The 22289-nt window shown below is 46.8% G+C and overlaps 1 protein-coding gene across 1 annotated transcript in view; it reads right to left on the bottom strand.

Moving 5' to 3' along the window:
• The window catches only part of GUCY1A1 (guanylate cyclase 1 soluble subunit alpha 1), a 103643-nt gene extending 83649 nt beyond the window's left edge, over window positions 1-19994 (bottom strand). Inside the window, exon 1 of the mRNA XM_069744117.1 lies at window positions 19536-19994. Within this exon, the coding sequence (XP_069600218.1) occupies window positions 19536-19793 (258 nt within the window). The 5' untranslated portion in view covers window positions 19794-19994. The remainder of the gene's footprint in view (window positions 1-19535) is intronic.
• Window positions 19995-22289: the final 2295 nt, after the last annotated feature.

The raw sequence follows: 22289 nt of genomic DNA, 5'->3' as shown, positions 1-22289 counted from the left end.
TCCCTCCCTTCGGTTCTGCCGTGAGACCTGTAGTTCCTCACGACCGCGGGCTCCCGGTGCCCGATTTCTGCGGTCAGCTTAGAGAGGTCCAGTCGCAGCCCTCCTCTAGCTCCAAAGGCTATGTGCACACGTATAATGGTCCACTGCGGATTTTTCCACAGCGAATTTGATAAATCTGCCGGGCAAAAACGCTGCGTTTTTGCTGCAGATTTATTGCGGATTTACCGTGGTTTTTTTTGCGGATTTCACTGCGGTTTTACAACTGCGGTTTTCTATAGGAGCAGCTGTAAAACCGCTGCGGAATCCGCAGAAAGAAGTGACATGCTGCGGAATGTAAACCGCTGCGTTTCCATGCGTTTTTTTCTGCAGCATGTGCACAGCGTTTTTTGTTTCCCATAGGTTTACATTGTAATATAAACTCATGGGAAACTGCTGCGGACCAGCAGCTGTGGATCCGCAGCGTTTTCCGCATCGTGTGCACATACCCTAAGTCCTTCTGTGCTCTTTCACTGTCTGCTACCAACTGTCTAACGCTCACCAACTGCCTAGCAACTGCCTAGCAACTGCCTAGCAGCAAACTCCTCCTCCCGACCAGAGAGAGCAGCTCCCCTGAAGTCAGGTGAAGAGCTCCCCCTTCTGGCCTGGAGTCAGAACGGTGTTGTATGTGCTAATTACCTGTTAAAAGGAATCTTCCATCGATTCCAAGCGTGACATCACTCTCCCCATGAGGAAAGCAATGCCACTGTGACAACCTGGACCCTGGGGCGTCACACACCTACAAGTTCATTCATAAACAATGAAGATTACAACAGTATACTTCTAATTTCAAAATTACACAGTTGATAACACAGGAACCATCATTCAAAATAGATGTCACAGCTGACACTGCTACCCCTTTCTTTAAAATAACATTTGCACAGGTACATAAAACACTTCCATACAAAAGATATAGCTGGAGTCTAACGATTGTTGCTATGTACATGCGTAGTTTCCTTAAACAAAAGGAGGTTATTGCCATAAAAGCCCCAGTGGTCAGTGTGAAAGTTACAAGATTTAATATTAACCCCTTAAGGACCAGGGGTATTTTTGTATTTGCGCTTCCCTTTTTTGCTCCCCTTCTTCACATTTGGAACAATTTAACCCCTTAACGACCAGAGGTACTTTTGATTTTGCATTTTCATTTTTCGCTCCCCTCCTTCCCAGAGCCATAACTTTTTTACTTTCCGTCAATATGGCCATCTGAGGGCTTGTTTTTTTGCGGGACGAGTTGTTCTTTTGAATTGGATTAATTCCTTTTTTATATTGATAGATTGAGCGATTCTGAATGCGGCGATACCAAATATTTTATTTTTTTTAATTGTTTTATTTTAAATGGGGTGAAAGGGGGGTGATTTGAACATTTATTTATTTTTTTTAAATATTATTAAAAACATTTTTTTTTTACTTGCTTCAATAGTCCACATGGGAGACTAGAAGCTGTATTCAACTGATCGCTTGTGCTGCAGCCTTGATCTATATAGCAGATATGCTCACTTGCTATGAGCGCCAACCGCTGGGCGGCGCTCATAGCTATCCGGCTATGACAACCACAGGGGTCTCCTGCTGACCACGGGTTGTCATGCCAACCCATCGGCGACCGGCGGTCATGTGGAGGTAATTACGCGCTTCCAGTGCGTGCATGTTAAATGCCACTGTCGGAGTTTGACAGTGGCATTTAGCATGCTAACAGCTGCGGGTGAATCGCGATTCCACCTGCGGCTGTTAGGGGCATATGTCAGCTGTCATGTGCCGGAAAAGATGTGGGCTCATCGACGAAATTAGAGGGTGGCAGAGACACATATAGGAGACAAGATGAATTTGCATGCAATTATATGCTGACCATGGAGTAAATAGCAGCACATCATAAGGATGCAAGGTACAATAAATCATTCCATCAGTTTATTAAATGCGTCAAATAAACATTTCAAAGTGAATCAAGATGATAGAAGAAGTAAATGTTACCCATGTCAATGTGCTCCTGGTGAAATTGCGCCAAGCCCGGAGGCGCGTTCCAGCATAAGCCTTCTTCAGGCTTATGCTGAAATGTTCGTCAGCCTGATGACATGTTTATTAGCCACGCATAATCTCAGCAACTGTACTCAGTTCCCTAATGGGAGTGCAAAATCTATTTAATTTTATTTTTGCACAGTTGAAGACGAACGTGTGACATTTTAAAGAATTATGAAAAGGTAAGGGATAAAAAAAAAAGAAAATCTTTATTTTTATGCACAATTCATCAACATATGTGTCACAATTTAACCCCTTAACGACCAGAGGTACTTTTGATTTTGCATTTTCATTTTTCGCTCCCCTCCTTCCCAGAGCCATAACTTTTTTATTTTTCCGTCAATATGGCCATGTGAGGGCTTGTTTTTTGTGGGACGAGTTGTACTTTTGAACGACATCATTGGATTTATCATGTCGTCGAAATTGCAAAAAAGGGAAATCCGACACTTGTTTTTTGTTTGGCTTTTTAACTAGGTTCATTAAATGGTAAAACTGATCTGCCATTATGATTCCCAAGGTCATTACGAGTTCATACACACCAAACACGTCTAGGCTCTTTTTTATTTAAGTGGTGAAAAAAAAATTCCAAACTTTGTTAACCCCTTTACCCCCAAGGGTGGTTTGCACGTTAATGACCGGGCCAATTTTTACAATTCTGACCACTGTCCCTTTATGAGGTTATAACTCTAGAATGCTTCAACAAATCCCAGAGATTCTGACAATGTTTTCTCGTGACATATTGTACTTCATGATAGTGGTAAAATTTCTTTGATATTACCTGCGTTTATTTGTGAAAAAAATTGAAATTTGGCAAAAATTTTGAAAATTTCGCAATTTTCCAACTTTGAATTTTTATGCAATTAAATCACAGAGATATGTCACACAAAATACTTAATAAGTAACATTTCCCACATGTCTACTTTACATCAGCACAATTTTGGAACCAATTTTTTTGTTTGTTAGGGAGTTATAAGGGTTGAAAGTTGACCAGCAATTTCTCATTTTTACAACACCATTTTTTTTTAGGGACCACATCTCATTTGAAGTCATTTTGAGGGGTCTATATGTTAGAAAATACCCAAGTGTGACACCATTGTAAAAAACTGCACCCCTCAAGGTGCTCAAAACCATATTCAAGACGTTTATTAACCCTTCTGGTGCTTCACAGGAATTTTGGGAATGTTTAAATAAAAATGAACATTTAACTTTTTTTCACAAAATTTTTGATTTCAGCTCCAATTTGTTTTATTTTACCAAGGGTTACAGGAGAAAATGGACCCCAAACGTTGTTGTACAATTTGTCCTGAGTACACCGATATCCCATATGTGGGGGTAAACCACTCTTTGGGCGCATAACAGAGCTCGGAAGCGAAGGAGCGCAATTTGACTTTTCAATGCAAAATTGACAGGAATTGAGATGGGACTCCATGTTGCGTTTGGGGAGCCCCTGATGTGCCTAAACATTGAAACCCCCCACAATTGACACCATTTTGGAAAGTAGACCCCCTAAGGAACTTATCTAGAAGTGAGGTGAGCACTTTGACCCACCAAGTGCTTCACAGAAGTTTATAATGCAGAACCGTAAAAATAAAAAATCATATTTTTTCACAAAAATTATCTTTTCATCCCCAATTTTTTATTTTCCCAAGGGTAAGAGAAGAAATTGGACCCCAAAAGTTGTTGTCCAATTTGTCCTGAGTACGCTGATACCCCATATGTGGGGAGGAACCACCGTTTGGGCGCATGGGAGGGCTTGGAAGGGAAGGAGCGCCATTTGGAATGCAGACTTAGAAGGAATGGTCTGCAGGCGTCACATTGCGTTTGCAGATCCCCTAATGTACCTAAACAGTAGAAACCCCCCACAAATGACCCCATATTGGAAACTAGACCCCCCAAGGAACTTATCTAGATATGTTGTGAGAACTTTGAGCCCCCAAGTGTTTCACTACAGTTTATAAGTCAGATATAGAATCACTGCACTCAGTAGAAAGGTATGCTTTCAAGCGGATAAATTTTATTTGTGATGATTAGTGAGGCGACAGTTAACGTTTCGGCCGAACTCCGGCCTTTATCATAAAGTCGCCTTTATGGTCATCTAGAAAATATTGGCACCGTGTATGTTAATTTTTCCAATTAGACGCAATGTATCCTGTTGTGAATTCTGTGGCTGAATTCACTCCTGTGGTCACAAGTGGTACTGCAGCTTCTGAGCTTCCTCCCTCAGGTGTTCTGGTGAGCTCGTTAACTGCTTCATTACTTAACTCCGCCTGATGCTGCTATCCTTGCTCCTTGTCAATGTTTCAGTGTTGGATCTGAGCTTCTCCTGATTGTTCCTGTGACCTGCTGCTCTGTATAGCTAAGTGCTTTTTGCTTTTTTGTTGCTTTTTTTCTGTCCAGCTTGTCTTTTGTTTTGCTGGAAGCTCTGAGACGCAAAGGGTGTACCGCCGTGCCGTTAGTTCGGCACGGTGGTTTTTTTTTGCCCCCTTTGCGTGGTTTTGCTTTAGGGTTTTTTGTAGACTGCAAAGTTCGCTTTACTGTCCTCGCTCTGTCCTAGAATATCGGGCCCCACTTTGCTGAATCTATTTCATCCCTACGTTTTGTCTTTTCATCTTACTCACAGTCATTATATGTGGGGGGCTGCCTTTTCCTTTGGGGAATTTCTCTGGGGCAAGTCAGGCCTATTTTTCTATCTTCAGGCTAGCTAGTTTCTTAGGCTGTGCCGAGTTGCCTAGGTAGTTGTTAGGCGCAATCCACAGCCGCTTTTAGTTGTGTTTAGGATAGGATCAGGTGTGCAGTCTACAGAGTTTCCACGTCTCAGAGCTCGTTCTTGTATTTTTGGGTATTTGTCAGATCACTGTGTGCGCTCTGATCGCTAAGCACACTGTGTTTCTGGATTGCCTTCATAACACCTGTCATTAGCAAACATAACAGTACAAGGAGCCAAAACTAATGATTCTCAATAGAGGGAAAGAAAAAGTTCTGACATCATTTTTTTTTTTTTTTTTCTGCTCTGTGTTCACTTTTTTTTTTCCCCTAGACATTTGGGTGATTCTGGACACAGGTGTGGACATGGATATTCAGGGTCTGTGCTCTTCAATGGATAATCTCGTTATAAATGTACAAAAAATTCAAAATACTATTGATCAGAAATCTATGTTAGAACCAAGAATTCCTATTCCTGATTTGTTTTTTGGAGATAGAACTAAGTTTCTAAGTTTCAAAAATAATTGTAAGCTATTTCTGGCCTTGAAACCTCATTCTTCTGGTAATCCTATTCAACAGGTTTTGATTATTATTTCTTTTTTGCGCAGCGACCCTCAAGACTGGGCATTTTCTCTTGCGCCAGGAGACCCTGCATTGAGTAGTGTCGATGCGTTTTTCCTGGCGCTCGGATTGCTGTACGATGAGCCTAATTCAGTGGATCAGGCTGAGAAAAATTTGCTGGCTTTGTGCCAGGGTCAGGATGATATAGAAGTATATTGTCAGAAATTTAGGAAATGGTCAGTACTCACTCAGTGGAATGAATCTGCGCTGGCAGCTTTGTTCAGAAAGGGTCTCTCTGAGGATCTTAAGGATGTCATGGTGGGATTTCCTATGCCTGCTGGTTTGAATGAGTCTTTGTCTTTGGCCATTCAGATCGGTCGACGCTTGTGCGAGCGTAAATCTGTGCACCATTTGGCGGTACTGCCTGTGGTTAAACCTGAGCCTATGCAGTGCGATAGGACTATGACTAGAGTTGAACGGCAGGAATACAGACGTCTGAATGGTCTGTGTTTCTACTGTGGTGATTCCACTCATGCTATTTCTGATTGTCCTAAGCGCACTAAGCGGTCCGCTAGGTCTGCCGTCATTGGTACTGTACAGTCCAAATTCCTTCTGTCCATTACCTTGATATGCTCTTTGTCGTCGTTTTCTGTCATGGCGTTTGTGGATTCGGGCGCTGCCCTGAATCTGATGGATTTGGATTATGCTAAACGTTGTGGGTTTTTCTTGGAGCCTTTGCGGTGTCCTATTCCATTGAGAGGAATTGATGCTACACCTTTGGCCAAGAATAAACCTCAATACTGGGCCCAGCTGACCATGTGCATGGCTCCTGCACATCAGGAAGTTATTCGCTTTCTGGTGTTGCATAATCTGCATGATGTGGTCGTGTTGGGGTTGCCATGGCTACAAACCCATAATCCAGTATTGGATTGGAATTCCATGTCGGTATCCAGCTGGGGTTGTCAGGGGGTACATGGTGATGTTCCATTTTTGTCGATTTCGTCATCCACCCCTTCTGAGGTCCCAGAGTTCTTGTCTGATTATCAGGATGTATTTGAAGAGCCCAAGTCCGATGCTCTACCTCCGCATAGGGATTGTGATTGTGCTATCAATTTGATTCCTGGTAGTAAATTCCCTAAAGGTCGATTATTTAATTTATCCGTGCCCGAACACGCCGCTATGCGCAGTTATGTGAAGGAATCCCTGGAGAAGGGACATATTCGCCCATCGTCATCACCACTGGGAGCAGGGTTCTTCTTTGTAGCCAAGAAGGATGGTTCGCTGAGACCGTGTATTGATTACCGCCTTCTTAATAAGATCACTGTTAAATTTCAGTATCCCTTGCCATTGTTATCTGACTTGTTTGCTCGGATTAAGGGGGCTAGTTGGTTCACTAAGATAGATCTTCGTGGTGCGTATAATCTGGTGAGAATCAGGCAAGGAGATGAATGGAAAACTGCATTCAATACGCCCGAGGGTCATTTTGAGTATCTGGTGATGCCGTTCGGACTTGCCAATGCTCCATCTGTGTTTCAGTCTTTTATGCATGACATCTTCCGTGAGTATCTGGATAAATTCCTGATTGTTTACTTGGATGACATTTTGATCTTCTCAGATGATTGGGAGTCTCATGTGAAGCAGGTCAGAATGGTTTTTCAGGTCCTGCGTGCTAACTCTTTGTTTGTGAAGGGATCAAAGTGTCTCTTCGGTGTGCAGAAAGTTTCATTTTTGGGGTTCATCTTTACCCCTTCTACTATCGAGATGGATCCACTTAAGGTCCAAGCCATCCAGGATTGGATTCAGCCGACATCTCTGAAAAGTCTGCAAAAGTTCCTGGGCTTTGCTAATTTTTATCGTCGCTTCATCTGTAATTTTTCTAGCATTGCCAAACCATTGACCGATTTGACCAAGAAGGGTGCTGATTTGGTTAATTGGTCTTCTGCTGCTGTGGAAGCTTTTCAGGAATTGAAGCGTCGTTTTTGTTCTGCCCCTGTGTTGTGTCAGCCAGATGTTTCTCTTCCGTTCCAGGTCGAGGTTGATGCTTCTGAGATTGGAGCAGGGGCGGTTTTGTCATAGAGAGGTTCTGATTGCTCAGTGATGAAACCATGTGCTTTCTTTTCCAGGAAGTTTTCGCCCGCTGAGCGTAATTATGATGTGGGCAATCGAGAGTTGCTGGCCATGAAGTGGGCATTCGAGGAGTGGCGTCATTGGCTTGAAGGAGCTAAGCATCCCGGGTGGTATTGACTGATCATAAGAACTTGACTTATCTCGAGTCTGCCAAGCGCTTGAATCCTAGACAGGCCCGTTGGTCGTTATTTTTTGCCTGCTTCGACTTTGTGATTTCGTACCTTCCGGGCTCTAAAAATGTGAAGGCGGATGCTCTGTCTAGGAGTTTTGTGGCCGACTCTCCGGGTTTATCTGAGCCAGCGGGTATCCTCAAGGAAGGAGTCATTGTGTCTGCCATCTCCCCTGATTTGCGGCGGGTGCTGCAAAAATTTCAGGCGAATAAACCTGATCGTTGTCCAGCAGAGAAACTGTTCGTCCCTGATAGGTGGACTAATAAACTTATCTCTGAACTTCATTGTTCGGTGTTGGCTGGTCATCCTGGAATCTTTGGTACCAGAGAGTTAGTGGCTAGATCCTTCTGGTGGCCATCTCTGTCACGGGATGTACGTACTTTTGTGCAGTCCTGTGGGATTTGTGCTAGGGCTAAGCCCTGCTGTTCTCGTGCCAGTGGGTTGCTTTTGCCCTTGCCGGTCCCAAAGAGGCCTTGGACACATATTTCGATGGATTTCATTTCTGACCTTCCCGTTTCTCAAAAGATGTCAGTCATTTGGGTGGTATGTGATCGCTTTTCTAAAATGGTCCATCTGGTGCCCTTGGCTAAATTGCCTTCCTCCTCTGATTTGGTACCTTTGTTCTTTCAGCATGTGGTTCGGTTGCATGGCATTCCTGAGAATATTGTTTCTGACAGAGGTTCCCAGTTTGTTTCAAGGTTTTGGCGAGCCTTTTGTGGTAGGATGGGCATTGACCTATCCTTTTCCTCGGCTTTTCATCCTCAGACTAATGGCCAGACCGAACGAACCAATCAGACCTTGGAAACATATCTGAGATGTTTTGTTTCTGCAGACCAGGATGATTGGGTGTCCTTTTTGCCGTTGGCTGAGTTCGCCCTTAATAATCGGGCCAGCTCGGCTACCTTGGTTTCTCCATTTTTTTGCAATTCTGGGTTCCATCCTGGTTTCTCTTCAGGACAGGTTGAGTCTTCGGACTGTCCTGGTGTGGATTCTGTGGTGGATAGGTTGCAGCAGATCTGGACTCAGGTAGTGGACAATTTGATCTTGTCCCAGGAGAAGGCTCAACTTTTCGCTAATCGCAGACGCCGTGTGGGTCCCCGACTTCGTGTTGGGGATCTGGTTTGGTTATCTTCTCGTCATATTCCTATGAAGGTTTCCTCTCCTAAATTTAAACCTCGTTTTATTGGTCCGTATAGGATTTCTGAGGTTCTCAATCCTGTGTCTTTTCGTTTGACCCTCCCAGACTCCTTTTCCATACATAATGTATTCCATAGGTCGTTGTTGCGGAGATACGTGGCACCTATGGTTCCATCTGTTGAGCCTCCTGCCCCGGTTTTGGTGGAGGGGAATTGGAGTATATTGTGTAGAAGATTTTGGATTCTCGTGTTTCTAGACGGAAACTCCAGTATCTGGTTAAATGGAAGGGTTATGCTCAGGAAGATAATTCCTGGGTTTTTGCCTCTGATGTTCATGCTTCCGATCTTGTTCGTGCCTTTCATGCGGCTCATCCTGGTCGGCCTGGGGGCTCTGGTGAGGGTTCGGTGACCCCTCCTCAAGGGGGGGGTACTGTTGTGAATTCTGTGGCTGAATTCACTCCTGTGGTCACAAGTGGTACTGCAGCTTCTGAGCTTCCTCCCTCAGGTGTTCTGGTGAGCTCGTTTACTGCTTCATTACTTAACTCCGCCTGATGCTGCTATCCTTGCTCCTTGTCAATGTTTCAGTGTTGGATCTGAGCTTCTCCTGATTGTTCCTGTGACCTGCTGCTCTGTATAGCTAAGTGCTTTTTGCTTTTTTGTTGCTTTTTTTCTGTCCAGCTTGTCTTTTGTTTTGCTGGAAGCTCTGAGACGCAAAGGGTGTACCGCCGTGCCGTTAGTTCGGCACGGTGGGTTTTTTTTGCCCCCTTTGCGTGGTTTTGCTTTAGGGTTTTTTGTAGACTGCAAAGTTCGCTTTACTGTCCTCGCTCTGTCCTAGAATATCGGGCCCCACTTTGCTGAATCTATTTCATCCCTACGTTTTGTCTTTTCATCTTACTCACAGTCATTATATGTGGGGGGCTGCCTTTTCCTTTGGGGAATTTCTCTGGGGCAAGTCAGGCCTATTTTTCTATCTTCAGGCTAGCTAGTTTCTTAGGCTGTGCCGAGTTGCCTAGGTAGTTGTTAGGCGCAATCCACAGCCGCTTTTAGTTGTGTTTAGGATAGGATCAGGTGTGCAGTCTACAGAGTTTCCACGTCTCAGAGCTCGTTCTTGTATTTTTGGGTATTTGTCAGATCACTGTGTGCGCTCTGATCGCTAAGCACACTGTGTTTCTGGATTGCCTTCATAACACCTGTCATTAGCAAACATAACAGTATCCAGCTTGGTGGATGATCCAGTGGGGGGTTGCAGCAGGTCAGGGAAGCAATGTCCTGACAGTGGCACCTTGGGAAATATTGGTGGCGCAGCGGTCATGCGGGATTAAAAAAAATGGAGCCACTTTCCGATACCCGTAGCGTTTCCATTTTTTGTGATCTCGCGTTGGGTGAGGGCTTATTTTTTGCGTGCCGAGCTGACGTTTTTTGTGATACCATTTTGGTGCAGATACGATCTTTTGATCGCTTGTTATTGAATTTTAATGCAATGTCGCAGCGACCAAAAAAACGTAATTCTGGCGTATTGACTTTTGTTCTTGCTACGCCATTTAGCGATTAGATTAATCCTTTTTTTATTGACAGATCGGATGATTCTAACGGCGATACCAAATATGTGTATGTTTGATTTTTTTATTATTGTTTTATTTTGAGGTAGGGAAAGGGGGGTGATTTGAAAGTTTATATTTTTTAATTTTTTTTTATATTTTTAAAAACTTTTTTTTACTTTTGGCATGCTTCAATAGTCTCCATGGGAGACTAGCAGCTACCATAACCCAATCGGCTCAACTACATAGAGGCGATGATCAGATCGCCTATATGTAGCTGAATTACTCACTTGCTATGAGCGCCAACCACTGGGCGGTACTCACAGCAAGCCAAGCCGGCAGTGACAACCATAGAGGTCTCCAGGAGACCTCTAGTTGTCATGCCAACCCACCGGTGACCCGTGATTATGTGACGGGGGTCACCAGTGGGTGGATTTCCGGCGCAAATGCCAGACGCGCTTGTTAAATGCTGCTGTCAGCGTTGGACAGTGGCATTTAACTGATTAACAGCCGCGGGTGGATCGCGATTCCACCCACGGCTATTCCAGGCACATGTCAGCTGTTCAAAACAGCTGAAATGTCACAGGAGATATGTGGGCTCACCGCCAGAGCCCACATCAAAGGGAGGCAGTCCGACATCGGCATACTATTATGTCCGATGTCGGAAATGGGTTAATGCAAAATATGGTTACAAGTAGTACAAGACGAAAAAGAAAGACTCACTCCAAAGACATAATACTAGGGAATTTAGATTGAGAACCCTAATGGGGACAGTGATGATAATGTCTGTAAAGCGCTGCAGATTATGGCAGTGTTGTATAAGCAATAATAATAATAATAATAATAATTTAGGGGCTGATACATCAAAGTGCTTATGGGCCAAAATTTCTGTAAAACACATTGATTAGTTGCAAAATGGTGAGACTTTTGGCGTCTTCATCAGCGAAGGATAGGGCAATATCTGTCTGACAAATTCATGGAAATTATGCCAAAAATATTATTCCAGTCCTTAACTATACAACACACAGAAGAAACAAAAGAGCAAAGAATCATCCCATATAAAGTATAATCAAAAAGTTTATACAAAATATATAATTCAAAAAGATTAAAGTTATACAAATCATATAAAAAGACAAAGTGGATAGTTGATAAACATAGGTGTGAAGCATAAGGTCCCAAAAGTACCGTAAGTACAGGGGAAAACGAAAATTAGCAGCAAATCTTATAAAGTGCCAGTGATTATGCAGAACATACTCCCCCACAGAAAAAATACTGGCTCATAAACCACATAAATACAAACTATTTGAGAAAATAAGTTTATAAAGTGCTACTCAAATAATTGAGGTGTGCATCACTTTAAGGTCGGGGTCACACTTAGCGTAGGGAAATACGGTCCGTTTTTTACAGGCGTAATATGCAGAAATGTTCCCTGAACAGTGATCCGTATGTCATCCGTAGGCAGGGTGTGGCTGCGTATTTTGCGCATGCAAACCTCCGTATGTAATCCGTACAGCGAGATTTTCTCGCCGTCTTGCAAAATGGACATAGAATGGATCCATGGGCTCAAATATTAGTGAAAACATATATACAGTCTATATATACAGTATATATATATATGTCAGTGAGACACACACACACACATATATATATATATATATATATATACTGTATATATATCCACAATAAAAAAGGATAGAAAAAAAAGTTGACGACACCACTTTGCAGCAAAGTCTGGTAATCACATATGTGGCACAAATGCGTCAACTATATCATAGGATACCGGGTGCTTATCCAAGAAAAAACATCATATAGAGTATGCAAAAAATAGAAAAAACGGATAGCACTCGCCGATCCTTAAAAATCTTGCTTTATTTCAACGTTTAAAACATCATGGCCAGGAGAACAGATGAAGGAGTGTGTGAGCCAGTGCTGACGACGGACAATTTTTAAAGATCGGTGAGTGCTATCCGTTTTTTCTATTTTTTTTCATATATACAGTACAGACCAAACGTTTGGACACACCTTCTCATTTAAAGATTTTTCAGTATTTTCATGACTATGAAAATTGTACATTCACACTGAAGGCATCAAAACTATGAATTAACACATGTGGAATTATATACTTAACAAAAAAGTGTGAAACAATTGAAATTGTCTTATATTCTAGGTTCTTCAAAGTAGCCACCTTTTGCTTTGATGACTGCTTTGCACACTCTTGGCATCTGTAAGATGCGCCTATTCTGGCACTTAGCCTCTCTCTTCCCACTCGTTGTTTTTGCGCCTCTCATACGTCCGTAAAACTCTCTAGTGTGACCCCGGCCTAAGGGAGCAAGAACTGCAAAAAATCGTGCCACATTCATTTCTCACCCATTATATCCATCTGGGACCGAATGCTGTCAGCCCCAACGCGTGTTTCGCGTGGGCTTCCTTGGGGGGCTGTAACCAGTCTCTAACGAGAGTAGCATTTCTGCCAAGGTTCACGGAGATGTGCACCACTGATAAGTAGCAATTTGTATTTGAAAAAGGGCTTGGTTCAAGTCAGAAACGCGTAATTAAACTTCCTGCATCTATCTACCTGCAGAAGTGCGGTCATCTCCAAAACCTACCCCCTCCTATCTATAATTTAATGACATACACCTCTTAAAGGAACCTGTCAGCAGGATTGTGCACAGTAACCTACAGACAGTATCAGGCCGGCGCTGTTATACTTATTACAATGATACCTATTGATGAAATCCGTCTTGTGGTTGTTGTTTAATCTTTATTTTCAGTTTTGTGTTAATGAGATTCTCGTGGCCTAAGTCAGGGTTGGTGTATGTGGTGCTCTGATTAGATATTCATAATGCAGACTGCTGACAGGTCACTGAGCCCTCACTGACCAGCTCCCTAGTTTGCATAATGAATATCTGTATATATATGTTTTGGGTCCCAAAAATTCCTCCTCCAAGATGGTGCCGTCTGTGCAGCTTGGAGATAAGTCGAGAGCTGCTACTGCGCAGGCGGCGCCGTCTTAGAGGAGGAATTTTTTCTTCTCCAGTAAGATGGCGCTGCCGGCGCATGCATGCACAGTAGCAGCTATCGGATCACAGTAGCAGACACCGATATCTGCTACTGTGCAGATCACCATTTTCAAATTGATTTTTTTTTTCTCTAGCTGAATAACCTGAAAAAAAAAAAAAAAGTATTATTGGCACATGCAACATGCGGTTTTGCTGCAGAGAAGGTGCCATGGTCGGCACCTGCCTGCAGAAGTTTTTTTTATTTTTAAGTATATACAGATATTCATTATGTAAACTAGGGGGCAGTGAGGGATCAGTGACCTGCCAGCAGTCGGCATTATGAATATATCAGAGCACCACATGAAGACCCCCCCACAGGCCGCCCCGGAGCACGAGCATATCATTAACTACAAACTAAAAATAAAGGTTACACAACAACCACAAGATGGATTTCATCAACTACGGTATCATTTTAATCAGAATAACGGCGCCGACCTGACTGTGTGTGTAGGTTACTATGCACAACTGACAAGTTCCCTTTAATGAATTTGGCACATCTTATTCCTGCACGCCCATTATTAAGAATTGAGTAAGAGTTGCCAGTCTGAAAGGGAATCTGTCATCAGATTTTTGCTATGTAATCCGAGGGCATCATGTGGTAAGGGCTGAGGCCCAGATTTCAGGGATATGTCACTTATTAGACTTTGTGTTGTTATTTCAATACAATGAAAATCTTATCGTCAGATGATAATCACTGTGTTGGACTACAGCTCACGTGAGCACTGGTCTGACCACGCCCCCTCCTCTGATTAGCAGCTCACTGTCCATACACAAAGCATATACAGAGTCTGATGTGGGCGTGGTTAGCTTTCTGAGCTCTGCTACACGCTATAATCTAAAAACTGTGTCACAACTACTGCACCCGCTAAACTGAGTGATACATCGTTAAATAAGGGTTTCTTTCCCTACATTATTCTGCCCTCAGATAAGGTAGCAAAAACCTGGTGACAGATTCAGGGCCACAGTATTCTGGGTTAACAGAAAGCAAGACAACTGAGTTAAAGAATGGGAAGGTTCACCAGAGATATCAGGTTATCTAGAGGTCTTCCTTCAGCTGTCAAACAGATGAGAAACACAGCAAGGAAGGAAACAGTGTCTGTAGCAGGGTACTTGTAGGAAAGTGACAGGAGCTTTAGGGATACTCATGACATTTTATATTGTCCATTCCCATGTCATGTCAAATACAGTGACATCAGCTCCAATAATGGAATTCACTGACACTGAGACATCAGGTGGGTTCTGAAAGCGGACTTTTACTAGAGACCATGATACAATAAAGAGCATTTTCTCTGTCCTTGAGTATTGTTTTCTTAAATAAATATTTGATTCTCTCACCCCCTATAATTAGATGTGTGCCAGAGTGTGTATCTGTTTAAGTAATTGCTGATCGCTGTCTTCTTCAAGTTCCCACAAACTTTCCAACCCTTTCCTGCACCACGTGACCATGCCTGAGCCTAGCCGTGGTCTCACACAGCGTTTCCCAATATAAGCTGACACGACTTCATGAAGGCTCTCCTGCACTTACACTGAGAAAGAGGCTTCCGGGCCACACAAAAAACGTTGTGTGAGCCGACTAGTCTGAATTGTGGTCAGAAAATTATTGGAAAGTCGCTGGAAGCTGGAGAAGACGTTGTTAAGTATTTAAACACATCCACTACACTGATGAGAAGACAAGAACATTTTGCTCCGATTGTTTCTCACATGTCCAGTAGTAAAACGGTCAAGTTTATGATCAATTAATTTGAATGGGAACGAACGTGTTACAAAATGTCTCTCCAGCACCTTCCCGGTATCTGCTCTAGGCGGCATCCAAAAACAATGTCTGCACAACTTTTCAGTTTTGCGAAAAAAAGAATAGCAACTGGATGTCCTTTTTGATTTTTGTTAACATTGAAAATGAATTTGAACCAATGGTTTCCATTTTGAATCCATATTTGCTAGATTTGTAGCGGATCCAGTTTTTTTTATACAGGGTCCATTACAAATGGATGACAACTGGACAAGATCACAGGGTGTTAGTAGTAAAAAAAAATAATTCATCCGTTTCTTTGTGATAACTACTACTGGAAATGTTATGGAGCATTACAGTGCTGATTATACAGATTCCTGAAGAACAAGCAAGAATGTAGCAATCTAGCATCGGGTGATATCGCAGACAGGACTTTCAGGAAACAGGACATTGCCCATCACTGCGCCCACGGCAGCCACATTGTTTTTATCCATATCCTCACTACAAAAAAAAACAGCATAGTGGTGAATATGATTTTAAATTAGTTGAATTGCTGGTGATTATTTGTTCTTTATTATGCAAATTGAATGGGTAGGCTTCCTTACGGATATGGTATAATGTCGATTTGTGGCTTAAAGCATCATGTCATCTGCTAACTAGTCGCCATTTATCACTGACCCCGTCAAGATTTCTAATTTGAAGCTGCCAATCTGCCAGACCTGGATGACTCCTGCCCTTCTCTCTAGGATTACAACCTCAGCAGATAGGTGAATAAAAGCAAGAATAACAGAAAACACGACATATATATTATATATATATATATATACATATATATATATATATACAATCAATATATAACATTGAGGGACTTAAACAAGAATGCCAAGTAAGAAGTGTACATGGACGGTAAACCACCTGCATTCTGGCATGAGACACCAATGATGCACCCTACATATATCGGATCTGCCATGGAGTGAGAAGCTTCGTTTCTGTGCCACAGACACGCACAAGCTGTTGTCACCCCATAAAAATGCTAATTACGACGCTGCAGGACTGCAAAGTGACATCAAAAACCAAGTATGTGAAGAGTCGTGTGTCACTTGTTGCGTGAGTCCTGGCATTTCTGTCTGTAATCCTGCACTGTGACGGTCACATCACTGATATATTTCTTATTATGTTCTTCACATATAAACATGAAATGGAAATAAAATGCCACCAAACAGAGCAGTCTCCATGTCACATCTACACCGTGTGGCTGTCAGCTGTCACTTTATCTACAATCCGGTGACGTGACGCAGAGTGTCCATATCACAGGCTGTCAGCAATGGGGGAAAGGGTGCAAGTATGGAACCACAACACGCAGCCTTCCACAGGGAGGATAACACGCAGGCTTCCACAAGGAGGATAACATGCAGTCTTCCATAGGGAGGATAACATGCAGCCTTCCACAAGGAGGATAACACGCAGCCTTCCGCAAGGAGGATAACACGCAGCCTTCCATAGGGAGGATAACATGCAGCCTTCCACAAGGAGGATAACACGCAGCCTTCCATAGGGAGGATAACATGCAGCCTTCCACAAGGAGGATAACACGCAGCCTTCCGCAAGGAGGATAACACGCAGCCTTCCACAGGGAGGATAACACGCAGGCTTCCACAAGGAGGATAACATGCAGCCTTCCATAGGGAGGATAACATGCAGCCTTCCACAAGGAGGATAACACGCAGCCTTCCGCAAGGAGGATAACACGCAGCCTTCCACAGGGAGGATAACACGCAGGCTTCCACAAGGAGGATAACATGCAGCCTTCCATAGGGAGGATAACATGCAGCCTTCCACAAGGAGGATAACACGCAGCCTTCCATAGGGAGGATAACATGCAGCCTTCCACAAGGAGGATAACACGCAGCCTTCCGCAAGGAGGATAACATGCAGCCTTCCATAGGGAGGATAACATGCAGCCTTCCACAAGGAGGATAACACGCAGCCTTCCGCAAGGAGGATAACATGCAGCCTTCCACAGGGAGGATAACACACAGCCTTCCGCAAGGAGGATAACACGCAGCCTTCCACAGGGAGGATAACACGCAGCCTTCCACAAGGAGGATAACACGCAGCCTTCCGCAAGGAGGATAACACGCAGCCTTCCACAGGGAGGATAACATGCAGCCTTTCACAAGGAGGATAACACGCAGCCTTCCGCAAGGAGGATAACACGCAGCCTTCCACAAGGAGGATAACACGCAGCCTTCCGCAAGGAGGATAACACGCAGCCTTCCATAGGGAGGATAACATGCAGCCTTCCATAGGGAGGATAACATGCAGCCTTCCACAAGGAGGATAACACGCAGCCTTCCGCAAGGAGGATAACACGCAGTCTTCCACAAGGAGGATAACACGCAGCCTTCTATAGGGAGGATAACACGCAGTCTTCCACAAGGAGGATAACACGCAGCCTTCTATAGGGAGGATAACATGCAGCCTTCCACAAGGAGGATAACACGCAGCCTTCCACAAGGAGGATAACACGCAGCCTTCTATAGGGAGGATAACACGCAGCCTTCCACAAGGAGGATAACACGCAGCCTTCCATAGGGAGGATAACATGCAGCCTTCCACAAGGAGGATAACACGCAGCCTTCCGCAAGGAGGATAACACGCAGTCTTCCACAAGGAGGATAACACGCAGCCTTCTATAGGGAGGATAACACGCAGTCTTCCACAAGGAGGATAACACGCAGCCTTCTATAGGGAGGATAACATGCAGCCTTCCACAAGGAGGATAACACGCAGCCTTCCACAAGGAGGATAACACGCAGCCTTCTATAGGGAGGATAACACGCAGCCTTCCACAAGGAGGATAACACGCAGCCTTCCACAGGGAGGATAACACGCAGCCTTCCACAGGGAGGATAACATGCAGCCTTCCACAAGGAGGATAACACGCAGCCTTCCGCAAGGAGGATAACACGCAGTCTTCCACAAGGAGGATAACACGCAGCCTTCTATAGGGAGGATAACACGCAGCCTTCCACAAGGAGGATAACACGCAGCCTTCCACAGGGAGGATAACACGCAGCCTTCCACAGGGAGGATAACATGCAGCCTTCCACAAGGAGGATAACACGCAGCCTTCCGCAAGGAGGATAACACGCAGTCTTCCACAAGGAGGATAACACGCAGCCTTCTATAGGGAGGATAACACGCAGTCTTCCACAAGGAGGATAACACGCAGCCTTCTATAGGGAGGATAACATGCAGCCTTCCACAAGGAGGATAACACGCAGCCTTCCACAAGGAGGATAACACGCAGCCTTCTATAGGGAGGATAACACGCAGCCTTCCACAAGGAGGATAACATGCAGCCTTCCACAAGGAGGATAACACGCAGCCTTCCACAAGGAGGATAGCACGCAGCCTTCTATAGGGAGGATAACACGCAGCCTTCCACAAGGAGGATAACACGCAGCCTTCCACAAGGAGGATAACACGCAGCCTTCCACAAGGAGGATAACACGCAGCCTTCCACAAGGAGGATAACACGCAGCCTTCCACAAGGAGGATAACACGCAGCCTTCCACAAGGAGGATAACACGCAGCCTTCCACAAGGAGGATAATACGCAGCCTTCCACAAGGAGGATAACACGCAGCCTTCCACAAGGAGGATAACACGCAGCCTTCCACAAGGAGGATAACACGCAGCCTTCCATAGGGAGGATAACATGCAGCCTTCCACAAGGAGGATAACACGCAGCCTTCCACAAGGAGGATAACACGCAGTCTTCCGCAAGGAGGATAATACGCAGCCCTATAATAATCGTCTCTGATTCTTGGATATCTTGCTCACTTCTACAATTATACTATTCTAATCATTAGTATATTATAATTGCTCCAGGCCGCAACTTAATAACTTTGCCCCGTCCTAACGACAAAGATAAACGCCAAGTGCCGGAGAGAGAATGTCGTGATTTGGGTTACATGGCGGACATTGAAACATTTGTCGTCACAGTCCTAATTAAGAAGTTGCGTACGGGGTTAAGTCATCATGTGATATACAGGAAACACAAAATATATATCAGAACTGGCACAAATGCAAAGTGGAGCAGTTGCCATTAGCAACCAGCCAATATTCACATGTCATGTCCTACATGGAGGCCGCCCGGCTGCTGTGGGCAACTGCTCCAGTGTGTGCACCAATTCTGATAAATGTCTGATGCATAGAGACTGTTCACACAGGACTGCACACTAACGCACGGTGCCAGTGATGGGGCAGCTCTGTGCCCCCACATTCTGCAGTCATCTGTATCTGTGCCATCTGGCACCTCGGCGGCTGTTCTGACACCTGACAGTAAGTGGCAATCTGCGACATTACAAGTCCACAGAAGTGAGCCGACAGCTGGCAGGAATCGTGCGACATAGCTGGCAGTGCCCGGACTGTTCCGAGCCCCACACTGCGCGCCATTACCTCCGGGAAGAGTAACTTGCGGATGCTCTCCGCCAGCGTGTGCAGGTAGACCCTGGTGCGGCTGCTCTTCCTCTGCGGCGGCTCCTCTGCTGCTCTCCTCTGCCGGACAGCGGCGTCAGTGCAGACAGGCGGCGGTGCAGCAGCTGCGGCACTGGCCGGCACCTCCTCGTCAGCCTCCTCGGATCCCCGGCCCTGGGTCAGCCGGGAGAAGGGGCATTCTCCGGACAGCGTCAGGTCCTTCAGCTTGGTGCAGAACATGCTGCGGCTCCTGTGCGCTGCTGCCCGGGCTCAGGCGCTATCTGTCATCGGCGGAGGTGGAGCAAATGCGCATCTGCCACAGGTCGCCCAGCTGCCACTGCTGCCCTCCTCCCGCCTGCCCGCTCGCCATGGGCTGTGTCCCGGCTCAGAGTCCTCGGCTGCTGCTGATCTGTGTGCGACCAGAGAGGTCCCTGCTGTGCTGCCAGCAATGTCTCTGCCCCCTGCACTGTCTCTGCCCCCAGCAATGTCTCTGCCCCCTGCAATGTCTCTGCCCCCTGCACTGTCTCTGCCCCCAGCACTGTCTCTGCCCCAGCACTGTCTCTGCCCCCTGCACTGTCTCTGCCCCCAGCAATGTCTCTGCCCCCAGCACTGTCTCTGCCCCAGCACTGTCTCTGCCCCCAGCAATGTCTCTGCCCCCTGCACTGTCTCTGCCCCCTGCACTGTCTCTGCCCCCAGCAATGTCTCTGCCCCCAGCACTGTCTCTGCCCCAGCACTGTCTCTGCCCCCAGCAATGTCTCTGCCCCCAGCACTGTCTCTGCCCCCTGCACTGTCTCTGCCCCTGCACTGTCTCTGCCCCTGCACTGTCTCTGCCCCAGCAATGTCTCTGCCCCAGCAATGTCTCTGCCCCCTGCACTGTCTCTGCCCCAGCAATGTCTCTGCCCCCAGCCCTGTCTCTGCCCCCAGCACTGTCCCTGCCCCCAGCCCTGTCTCTGCCCCAGCAATGTCTCTGCCCCAGCAATGTCTCTGCCCCAGCAATGTCTCTGCCCCCAGCACTGTCTCTGCCCCCAGCCCTGTCTCTGCCCCCTGCACTGTCTCTGCCCCAGCACTGTCTCTGCCCCCTGCACTGTCTCTGCCCCCTGCACTGTCTCTGCCCCCTGCACTGTCTCTGCCCCCAGCAATGTCTCTGCCCCCTGCACTGTCTCTGCCCCCAGCACTGTCTCTGCCCCAGCACTGTCTCTGCCCCCTGCACTGTCTCTGCCCCCAGCAATGTCTCTGCCCCCAGCACTGTCTCTGCCCCAGCACTGTCTCTGCCCCCAGCAATGTCTCTGCCCCCTGCACTGTCTCTGCCCCCTGCACTGTCTCTGCCCCCAGCAATGTCTCTGCCCCCAGCACTGTCTCTGCCCCAGCACTGTCTCTGCCCCCAGCAATGTCTCTGCCCCCAGCACTGTCTCTGCCCCCTGCACTGTCTCTGCCCCTGCACTGTCTCTGCCCCTGCACTGTCTCTGCCCCAGCAATGTCTCTGCCCCAGCAATGTCTCTGCCCCCTGCACTGTCTCTGCCCCAGCAATGTCTCTGCCCCCAGCCCTGTCTCTGCCCCCAGCACTGTCCCTGCCCCCAGCCCTGTCTCTGCCCCAGCAATGTCTCTGCCCCAGCAATGTCTCTGCCCCAGCAATGTCTCTGCCCCCAGCACTGTCTCTGCCCCCAGCCCTGTCTCTGCCCCCTGCACTGTCTCTGCCCCAGCACTGTCTCTGCCCCCTGCACTGTCTCTGCCCCCTGCACTGTCTCTGCCCCCAGCAATGTCTCTGCCCCCAGCACTGTCTCTGCCCCCTGCACTGTCTCTGCCCCAGCACTGTCTCTGCCCCCTGCACTGTCTCTGCCCCCTGCACTGTCTCTGCCCCCAGCAATGTCTCTGCCCCCAGCACTGTCTCTGCCCCCTGCACTGTCTCTGCCCCTGCACTGTCTCTGCCCCTGCACTGTCTCTGCCCCAGCAATGTCTCTGCCCCAGCAATGTCTCTGCCCCCTGCACTGTCTCTGCCCCAGCAATGTCTCTGCCCCCAGCCCTGTCTCTGCCCCCAGCACTGTCCCTGCCCCCAGCCCTGTCTCTGCCCCAGCAATGTCTCTGCCCCAGCAATGTCTCTGCCCCAGCAATGTCTCTGCCCCCAGCACTGTCTCTGCCCCCAGCCCTGTCTCTGCCCCCTGCACTGTCTCTGCCCCAGCACTGTCTCTGCCCCCTGCACTGTCTCTGCCCCCTGCACTGTCTCTGCCCCAGCACTGTCTCTGCCCCAGCAATGTCTCTGCCCCAGCACTGTCTCTGCCCCTGCAATGTCTCTGCCCCCAGCACTGTCTCTGCCCCCTGCACTGTCTCTGCCCCTGCACTGTCTCTGCCCCAGCAATGTCTCTGCCCCAGCAATGTCTCTGCCCCCTGCACTGTCTCTGCCCCAGCAATGTCTCTGCCCCCAGCCCTGTCTCTGCCCCCAGCACTGTCCCTGCCCCCAGCCCTGTCTCTGCCCCAGCAATGTCTCTGCCCCAGCAATGTCTCTGCCCCAGCAATGTCTCTGCCCCCAGCACTGTCTCTGCCCCCAGCCCTGTCTCTGCCCCCTGCACTGTCTCTGCCCCAGCACTGTCTCTGCCCCCTGCACTGTCTCTGCCCCCTGCACTGTCTCTGCCCCCTGCACTGTCTCTGCCCCCAGCAATGTCTCTGCCCCCTGCACTGTCTCTGCCCCCAGCACTGTCTCTGCCCCAGCACTGTCTCTGCCCCCTGCACTGTCTCTGCCCC

This window comes from Ranitomeya imitator, chromosome 1 (genome assembly GCF_032444005.1).
Source record: "Ranitomeya imitator isolate aRanImi1 chromosome 1, aRanImi1.pri, whole genome shotgun sequence".
Taxonomy (NCBI): Eukaryota; Metazoa; Chordata; class Amphibia; order Anura; family Dendrobatidae; genus Ranitomeya; species Ranitomeya imitator.
The sequence above is the reverse complement of the archived record's forward strand: the minus strand, read 5'-3'. Positions and strand labels throughout refer to the sequence as shown.